Below are 10,284 nucleotides of genomic sequence, written 5' to 3' on the forward strand. Positions count from 1 at the left end.
CCCATACCTTTTTAGGGTTGTTATCTGAGATTTGTGTGCACAGTTGCAGAGTTGCCTTTAACAATGCCTGAACCTTACTTGTCATCCAGGGTTTACAATTGGAGTAGTCCCGAACCTGCTTTACTGTGGTGACAGTGTCCATGCAATGTATGATGTAACCCAGCACTGCGGTAGTTTGAGTCTCTAGCTTGACATGTTCGAAGACACTCCACTCTGTGAGGGCAAAACAGTCCTGCAGCTGTGCCAGAATTTCTCAGAAAAGGTGTTGAAAGTTCTGATGGTAGGCTTTGTCCTTTTCCTGAGTGGTGTGTTTGCCGGGACAACAAGCAGAGAGAGGTGGTCAGATATACTCCGGTGGGGGAGGGGAACAGATCTGTAAAAATGGTCCAAGGTGTTATTTCCTCTCAGGGGTCACATGTTGAACAAATTTAGGCAGCACAGTTCTTAAGCATGCTTTTTTGAAATCCCCTGCGATTATGTGTACTCCTTCTGGACATGTCCATTGCTGTTCAGAGATCAAGACGTGCAGGCAGGCAAGGGCTGAGCTAACATTTGCATCTGGTGGTATATAGACGGCTGTGATTAGCACTGCGGGCAGTTCTCTGGGGAAGTAGAAAGGTCTGCACACGACAGACATTGTCTCTATGTCCAGGGAGCAGACTATGATGATGATCTTAGTGTTTGTGCACCAGTTGTTATGTGTGTAAATGCTTTTGCACAAACTCTGCTTTTCCCCGCTGTAGCCATCCAGTCGCTGAGGTGGTTTGTGTAGCCTGCTAGCTGCATGTCTCTGTGACGACCAAAACACAACAGTTGTGGACGAGTGGCTGTACGGTGAACAGAAGGTTCAGTTCATCTATTTTGTTGACGACCGACCATGCGTTGGTCAGGAAGATGCTGAGAAGCGGTGGTGTAAAAGGCTGCTTCTTTAGCCTGGCTCGCAGGCCTGACCGGCAACCCTGCTTTTGTTTGCGTTCCTTCCACCGGTTCCTTTGCTTGATAACAATCCACGGAGCACCCAATGTTCTCCAGGGAAATGTTGTTGATCCGCTGATAATCATTGGTAACAGGTAACTGGCTGTTATATCCGATGTTTGGCTATGCAATAAGGAAAACAAAAGAAAAAGAAGTGGGGAGGCTGAAGCCACTGCATCTGTGCACGCCACCATCTTTCCGCCAAAGTATAGAAAGTATAGTTAGCTACACAAGAACATTTAAGTTGCCAGAATTCCTGTTGTTAGTAAAGACAAAAGCAGTTATTCAGTACAAATGTAGTGACTCATCCATCCATCCATCTTCATCCGCTTTATCCGAGGCCGGGTCGCGGGGGCAGCAGCCTAAGCAAAGAGGCCCAGACCTCCCTCTCCCCAGCCACCTCCTCCAGCTTATCCGGGGGAACACCAAGGCGTTCCCAGGCCAGCCGAGAGATATAATCTCTCCAGCGTGTCCTGGGTCTGCCCCGGGGCCTCCTCCCGGTGGGACATGCCTGGAACACCTCACCCAGGAGGTGCCCAGGGGGCATCCTTGTCAGATGCCCGGACCACCTCAGCTGGCTCCTTTCGATGTGGAGCAGCAGCTGCTCTACTCTGAGCCCCTCCCGGATGGCCGAACTTCTCACCCTATCTCTAAGGGAGAGGCCAGCCACCCTTCGGAGGAAGCTCATTTCTGCCGCTTGTATCCGCGATCTCGTTCTTTCGGTCACTACTCGTGGCCATAGGTGAGGGTAGGGACGTAGATCGACCGGTAAATTGAGAGCTTCGCTTTTACACTCAGCTCCCTCTTCACCACGACGGACCGGTGCAGCGTCCGCATTACTGCAGCTGCAGCCCCAATCCGTCTGTCGATCTCCGGCTCCCTTCTCCCATCAATCGCGAACAAGACCCCGAGATACTTGAACTCCTCCACTTGGGGCAGGAACTCATCCCCGACCCGGAGTGGGTACTCCACCCTTTTCTGACTGAGAACCATGGCCTCAGATTTGGAGGTGCTGATCCTCATTCCCGCTGCTTCACACTCGGCTGCGAACCGTTCCAGTGCGAGCTGGAGGCCCTCACCCGATGAAGCCAACAGAACCACATCATCCGCAAAAATCAGAGATGAGATTCTGAGGCCACCAAAGCGAAAGCCCTCCGCCACTTGGCTGCGCCTAGAAATCCTGTCCATAAAAATTATGAACAGAACCGGAGACAAAGGGCAGCCCTGGCGGAGCCCATCACCCACCGGGAACGAGTCCGACTTATTGCCCGCAATGCGAACCAAGCTCTTGCAACGGTTGTATAGGGATCGAATGGCCCGTAGCAATGGGCCAGACACCCCATATTCCCGCAACACCTCCCACAGGACACCCCGAGGGACACGGTCGAATGCCTTCTCCAAGTCCACAAAACACATGTAGACTGGTTGGGCAAACTCCCATGCACCCTCAAGTATCCTCGAGAGGATAAAGAGCTGGTCCAGTGTTCCGCGACCAGGACGAAAACCGCATTGTTCCTCCTGTAAAGGAGGTTCGACTAGCGGACGAACTCTCCTTTCCAGCACCCTGGCATAGACTTTCCCAGGGAGGCTGAGGAGTGTGATCCCCCTGTAGTTGGAACACACCCTCCGGTCCCCCTTCTTAAAGATGGGGACCACCACCCCGGTCTGCCAGTCCACAGGTACTGCCCCTGATCTCCACGCAACATTGCAGAGGCGTGTCAACCAGGACAGCCCTACAACGTCCAGAGCCTTCAGGAACTCGGGGCGGACCTAATCAACACCAGGGGCTCTGCCACCAACTAGTTGTTTAACTGCCTCAGTGACTTCGCCCCCGGAAATTGGCGGGTCATTCCCCTCATCCCCAGACTCTGCTTCCTCCTCGGAAGACGTGTCAGTGAGATTAAGGAGGTCCTCGAAGTATTCCTTCCACCGCCTGACAATTTTCTCAGTCGACGTCAGCAGCACTCTGCCAGCACTATACACAGTGCAGGTAGAGCACCACTTTCCCCTCCTGAGACGCCTGATGGTTTGCCAGAATCTCTTCGAGGCAGTCCGAAAGTCTTTTTCCATGGCCTCTCCGAACTCCTCTCACACCCGAGTTTTTGCTTCAGCCACTGCCCGAGCCGCATTCCGCTTGGCCTGTCGATACCTGTCGGCTGCCTCCGGAGTCCCACAAGCTAACCAAGCCCGATAGGACTCCTCCTTCAGCCTGGTGGCTCCCTTCACCTCTGGTGTCCACCATTTGATTTGGGGATTACCACCACGGCAGGCACCAACCACCTTGCGGCCGCAGCTCAATGCAGCAGCTTCGGCAATGGAGACGCTGAACATGGTCCATTCGGACTCAATGTCCCCAGTCTCCCTCGGAATGCTGTTGAAGCTCTGCCGGAGGTGTGCGTTGAAGATCTCGCGGACTGGGGCCTCTGCTAGACGTTCCCAGCACACCCTCACTACGCGTTTAGGTGCACCAGGTCTGTCCAGCGTCCTCCCCCGCCACCTGATCCAACTCACCACCAGGTGGTGATCAGTTGACAGCTCAGCCCCTCTCTTTACCCGAGTGTCCAGAGCATATGGTCGCAGGTCTGGTGATACGATTACAAAATCGATCATCGACCTACGGCCTAGAGCGTCCTGGTGCCACGTGCACTTATGGACACTCTTATGTTCGAACAGGGTGTTCGTTATGGCCAAACTGTGATTAGCACAGAAGTCCAAAAACAAAGCACCGCTCAGGTTCAGATCAGGGAGGCCGTTCCTCCTAATCACGCCCCTCCAGGTCTCGCCGTCGTTACCCACGTGAGCATTGAAGTCTCCCAGCAGGACAACAGAGTCTCCAGGTGGAGCACCTTCCAGCACCCCCCCCCCCCCAGGGACTCTAAGAAGGCTGGGTACTCCGACTTGCCACTCGGCGCATAAGCGCAGATGACAGTCAGGACCCGTTCCCCGACCCTAAGGCGCAGGGAACAAACCCTCTCATCCACTGGGAAAAACCCCAACGTACCGGCAGCAAGCCGAGGGGGTATTAGAATACCCACCCCAGCCCGCCGCCTCTCACCAGGGGCAACTCCAGACTGAGACAGAGTCCAGCCCCTCTCCAGGAGACTGGTTCCAGAGCCCAAGCCATGCGTAGAGGTGAGCCCGACTATATCTAGCCGGTACCTCTCAACCTCACGCACTAACTCAGGCTCCTTCCCCACCAGAGAGGTGACATTCCATGTCCCTATTGCCAGTCTTGGCAGCCGGGGTCAGTCCGCCAGGGCCTCCGCTCCTGGCCGCCACCCGGCACACAATGCACCCGACCCCTATGGCGCCTCCTGCGGGTGGTGGGCCTGCGGGAGGATGGGCCCATGTCTCCTCTTCGGGCTGTGCCCGGCCGGGCCCCATGGACTAAGGCCCGGCCACCAGACGCTCGCCCTCGGGCACCCTCCCCGGGCCTGGCTCCAAGGCGGGGCCCCGGTAACCCTATCCCGGGCAGGGTAAACTGTTCCCTCGATATTCTTTTCATAAGGGTCTTGTGAAAAGAATACTCTTTTCACAAGACCCTTATTGACTCTTTTTTTTTTAATTAGGTCAAAGGTGGCGTGAGAAATTTTTAAAAAGTAAAAGTGTTATGATGATTTCTGATATGAGGTTCAGTTCTTCGGTGGTGATCGCAGGGTGTGCACAGGTCAAGTGCCACTATGACCCTCCAGAAAATAACAAGGACAGGGGATGATCGTTCAGCTCTTTAATGGCAGATTTAGCGTGGGTGTGGGTATGTGTGTGTGGTTCTACAAACAGAATGGAAAAACAGAACACAGTCAAGTCTGTCCCGTATTCAGTAAGTGAAAATAAAATAAACAATAAAAGGTGAATCAAATGGACCATTACGGCAAGGCTGGGATGGTCACTTTGGTAAAGTAAATCCGTTGGGCATCTTTCTTTGCCTTTAGACAACAATTCTGATGGCAAAAGAGCCAAACGGGACAGGCAAAAAAAAAAAAAAAAAAAAAAAAAACAGAACACAAATTACAATCAAATTATAGACAACAATAATCACCATATAACATATTACAGCCACATACTTGTCTTATAGGCCCTACTACTAAGCTGGCGGCCTTTACTTATAGTCTGAACCATATTTGGCAACAAAGAAAATAAACATCTTCCCATCACTTAACTCTTGTGCCCCACTCACTTATGATGCCAACTAAAGAAGGCAAATACACATAACAAATCACAAACTCAAACCAAACTCAGTTTGGCTTAGGCGAACTTAGCTTAGCTTAGCGATAACTTAGCTGATAGAAAATGTACAAACAGAGGATGTCCAGAGCGATAAAACATACAGGCTATCCTTCTTACACAAGAAATATCCTGTAACTCACCAGTCTTATGGACGCACACTCTCATTGAACCCACATAAACTGCTCCCGAGCATAACTTGTGATTCACACTGCCTCCATGAACACCATTTTTCATCCCAGTCAAAACATTACTCACAAAACGGCCGCGCCCTCTAGTGGCGAGGCAGAAAACTGCATCACAGTCCTGCCTTCAGAACAAAAAGTAAAACATCATAGTTTAAATGTAATGTACAGATGTTACTTTTATTGTGACGATGAATGTAAATTATGGGCTGGATTCAAATTGTCAGAGGGCTTTGAGTTAGAAACATACACTTATGGGATGTTGTGGAAGTCTTTAAGTAATTTAACTGATAATGCTTTCACTATAAAACAAAGAGGACTTTTTAGACAGGCAGTTGTTACTTGTATTTTTGTTTCTATCTATTTTTGCTAAAAATAAATGGTAACATATTTTGCAGGAATGACACTGTGGGACTGTAATGACCTTGAAAAAGATAGACGAGAACAAGAACAACCTAACACTGAAGCTGAAATAGTTGCATCTGAATCAATTGAGGACAAATCTTCAGCATTAAATGTTGAGGCATCCCTGAAGGCAAGTTTCTTGGGAGGACTGATTGAGGTTGGAGGATCAGCCAAATACCTCAATGATCAAAAGACATCCAAAAATCAGGCCAGAGTGACACTGAACTACAAAACTACAACAAAGTTCCAGGAACTGTCAATGAATCACCTTGGAAGAGGCAACGTAAAGCACCCTGATGTTTTTGAGAAAAGAATAGCAACACATGTAGTCACAGGTATTCTTTATGGGGCACAAGCTTTCTTTGTGTTTGACCGTGAGGTTTCTAAAGAGGAAACTCATCAAGACATCCAGGGCAGCTTGAAGGTGATGATCAAGAAGATCCCCTTGCTTTCCATAGAGGGTGAAGGTTCCCTGAAAATGGAAGATAAGGAAAAAAACAGTGTTGAGAAATTCTCCTGCAGATTTTATGGAGACTTTTGCCTTAAGAAACCTCCAACAACATTTCAGGAAGCTGTAGAAGTCTACAAAAGCCTTCCAACACTACTAGGAACCAATGGCGAAAAGGCTGTACCAATGAAGGTCTGGCTGTTACCTTTGACCAGTTTAGATTCTTGTGCTGCGAAACTCGTCCGTCAGATAAGTATAAGATTAGTTCAGGAATCACAGAGCGTCCTGGAGGACTTCAGTGAACTGGAAATGAGGTGTAACGATGCACTGAGATCTTCCACTGTCCAACAGTTCCCACAGATTAGCAAAAAACTGACAAGTTTTAAAGAAATGTGTTCCGAGTTCAAGCTGGAATTTCAGCGGATGTTAGCAAAGAGACTACCATCAATCAGAGGAGGAGGAGAAGAGGAGGCTGAACTCGCTGAGATCCTGAAGAAGAGACATTCTTCACTTTTCAACAGCAAAAACCTGACTGAGTGGATGGACTGTAAAGAGAGAGAAATCAGTATCTTAAAGTCTTTCACCAACATGATGAAAAACACCAAGACTGTCCCATCTCAGAATCATCTACACGAGGAACTTCTCAGTGCAGAGCATGGCCTGTGTTTTGTTTTCACCTCACTGGGGAAGGATGAACCATACCTCTCAGCTTTATCTAACTACCTTAAAGAAACAATAAAAACAGATATTCACGTTTATCATACTTACAATGTAGAGAAGGAACAATGGTACCTTTCAAAAGAAGTAGCAGATGATATGAGGAAGAAAGCAAAACTCTTCAGTGATTTTGCAGAGGCCAACAAGGAAAACAAGAACATTAAGTTCCTGACAGTGGGGTTAACTAATGAGACACAGAAAAGTTCCAGTATCTACCTTTATGAAGGTGGATTTACTGTCAGTGAGAACTTTGAGCCTCCTTCAAAGCCTGAAACTGTGACAGCAGCTGACATAAACCACAACAGTGTGACACTGAAGATTTCTCCACCCAGATTTGGAGCAGAGAACATCACCTCCTACTCTGTTGAGTACTGTGTCAGTGGAGAGGATGGATGGCAGCAGAAGACAGAAGCAAAGGCTGAAGAAGTCACAGTGAGAGATCTGAAGCCAAACACAGAGTATGTTTTCAGATGCAGAGCAGTGACCTCAGCAGGTGTCGGACCAGCTAATGTAATCAGTGATGCCATTAAAACCTTACCATGTGGCCCTCCTGGAAAACCTCAAGCTCAGCCATATTCAAGTGAGATATCAGTTAGCTGGGAGAAGTCTGTTGAGCTTGGAGAGGATGTTGAGATATTGAGTTACATAGTGGAATACACAAAAACAGATAGCAGCTCAACAATAAATGACCTCGAGTGGAATCAAACTATTTCAGGAAGTGAGAAGGCCATCATTTCAGGGCTTCAGTCAGAGACACAATATGCAGTCAGGGTCAGATGTGACTGTGGTGTAGATGGAAGAAGCAAGGAAAGCATCATTGTTAATGTCTGCACAACAAAGCGTGAATTTGCACGTCTGGCTGAGTACCTAAAACATATCAGCAAGAAAACAAACTCAAAGCTGCCCTCAGTTTACAAACTGCCCCTGGAAGAAAACGATATGGACATAGATGGATGTCGGAGGTATATGTTTGGCAAAGAAAGCATGAGGCAGAATCGCACAATAATGCTGCTTGGAGCAACAGGATCAGGAAAGTCTACTCTCATCAATGGAATGATCAACTACATTGTTGGTGTAGAGTGGAACGACGGTTTCAGATTTAAGTTAGTTGATGAGGATCCAACCAGTTCACAAGCTCACAGTCAGACATCTGAAGTCACTGTGTATGAAATCCACCACCAGGAAGGCTTTAAAATCCCGTTCTCCATGACCATTGTGGACACTCCAGGTTTTGGAGATACAAGAGGAGTAGCAAGAGACAAGGAGATCACAGAGCAAATCCGCAGGCTTTTCACCTCTCCTAACGGAGTCAGTGAGATTGATGCAGTGTGTTTTGTTGCTCAGGCCTCTCTTGCACGACTAACAGCAACACAGAGATATGTGTTTGACTCGGTGCTCTCCATTTTTGGCAAAGATGTGGCAGAGAACATTGAAATGCTGGTGACTTTTGCTGATGGCAAAGAACCACCAGTTCTTGAGGCAATAAGCGTTTCTGCAGTCCCGTGTCCAAAGAATGAGTTAGGGCTTCCGGTTCACTTCAAGTTCAATAACTCAGCATTATTTGCAGACAACAGATGCAACAAAGACTGTGAAGAGGATTTTGATGAAGATGATGCCAGCTTTGATGAAATGTTTTGGAAGATGGGAGCCAAGAGTATGGAGAAGTTCTTCACTGCTTTGGGTAAAATGGAAACCAAAAGCTTACTAATGACCAAAGAAGTCTTAAAGGAGCGCAAACAGCTTGAAACAGCCATCGAAGGTTTGCAGCCACAAGTTAGAACTGGATTAGCAAAGCTTGAAGAAATTAAGACAACCAAAGAAAAGATCAAAGAGTATGAAGCAGTCATAACTTCAAATGAAAACTTTGAGATTGAGGTGGATGTTATTAAACCAGTCCAAAAACCAATCACAGAGAAAGGAGCATTCATCACCAACTGCCAGAAATGTTCAATAACATGTCACTACCCATGTGCAATAGCACAAGATAGTGAGAAACGTGGCTGTGCATCAATGGATATGAACGGGATGTGCACTGTCTGTCCTGGAAAATGCATTTGGAGTGTGCATTTCAATCAGACATACAGCTGGGAGTATGTTCAAGTGAAAGAGAAGCAGACAGTGCAAGAGCTGAAAAGCAAGTATGAAACAGCTAATAAAGAAAAGATGACTGTTCAGGAACTGATTGAGAGGCAGGAAGAAGAGATTGTTCACCTTCAGGACATGATGGTGTCCCTCATGGATCAGTCAGCTCAGTGTATAACTCGACTGCAAGAGATCAGCCTGAGGCCAAACCCTCTGACCACCCCAGAGTACATTGACATGATGATTGAGGGAGAAAGATCAGAGGCCAAAGAGGGTTACCAAGCTCGAATCAAATCTTTGGAGGCAATGAAGGAGAGGGCAAATCTTATCTCCAAGGTAACCCGACGAGACAAACTTGCAAAAACGGAGGAGGAATTATCTGAAGAAAGAAAGGAGAAGACGGAAAAGCAAGGCTTTGTTAAGAAAGTTCTAAATTTCTTTGGATATTCAGGTTAATATTACGAAGGTCTACAGATATGTTGGAGGTGTTATGAGGATTAAACAATTTAAAGCAGCTTGATAAAAAGTTCTGAACATGTAAAATAAAAAGGCCAGCTCTTCCAGCTGTTAAGATCCTTTCATTGTAATCTCCCAACAATCATTAAATTAAACCAGAATCTATGAGCAGATTGTTTCTTGTCTATGTGGAAAATCTTCTTTTTAACATGTTTAATGATCTGGACCACTACTGCCAGATGTTTTTCATTTATTGTCAAAATATTTCAGTATAATCAGTCTTTGTCTTAATTACAGGTCATTTCTGTTCTGCCAGTTTGATGTATTTAAGATCACCAAGGTAACAGACATTGAAATAACTGGTGTCAATTGTCAATCATTTAACAGTTGTAGTTTAATGCAGTGTCTGTAACTCTCAGCCTGTTGACACTACAGCATGGTTTTTCTTGTGATTCATTCCTTTTGTTTTTTGTTCCAATGTGATTTGGAAAAACGTGTCTAGAAATGCTCGTTAAATAATCACATTTACATTTGAATGTTAGGATGTCTGAGATGTGACATTAAATGATTATCCTGGATTCTTTCTGTTTCAAGCTCTTTATTAATTTCTGTTTTAGCTTCACTTGGACTAAATTGATGAAATGTAGTTATTATTATTATTAGATCTAATGTAGACCATGACATACTTTAACAATGATTATCAGTACATAACTGGAACAAAACATCCACACAAAGTCTTTGTTTTGAAACTGCGCGAGCATTGACAGAGCTGATTATGACGTAGCTGCCATA

General features: G+C 46.7%; 1 protein-coding gene across 1 annotated transcript in view; it reads left to right on the top strand.

Annotated features, from left to right (window-relative positions):
* The window catches only part of LOC147307651 (uncharacterized), a 38,514-nt gene extending 28,313 nt beyond the window's left edge, over nucleotides 1-10,201 (top strand). The window contains exon 2 of the mRNA XM_086271661.1: nucleotides 5,783-10,201. Within this exon, the coding sequence (XP_086127787.1) occupies nucleotides 5,783-9,492 (3,710 nt within the window). The 3' untranslated portion in view covers nucleotides 9,493-10,201. The remainder of the gene's footprint in view (nucleotides 1-5,782) is intronic.
* Nucleotides 10,202-10,284: the final 83 nt, after the last annotated feature.

This window comes from Aulonocara sp. 'chitande type north' Nkhata Bay, linkage group LG18, assembly GCF_057382095.1.
Source record: "Aulonocara sp. 'chitande type north' Nkhata Bay isolate Kocher_YH1m ecotype deep benthic linkage group LG18, A_spYH_male_GT1.1, whole genome shotgun sequence".
Taxonomy (NCBI): Eukaryota; Metazoa; Chordata; class Actinopteri; order Cichliformes; family Cichlidae; genus Aulonocara; species Aulonocara sp. 'chitande type north' Nkhata Bay.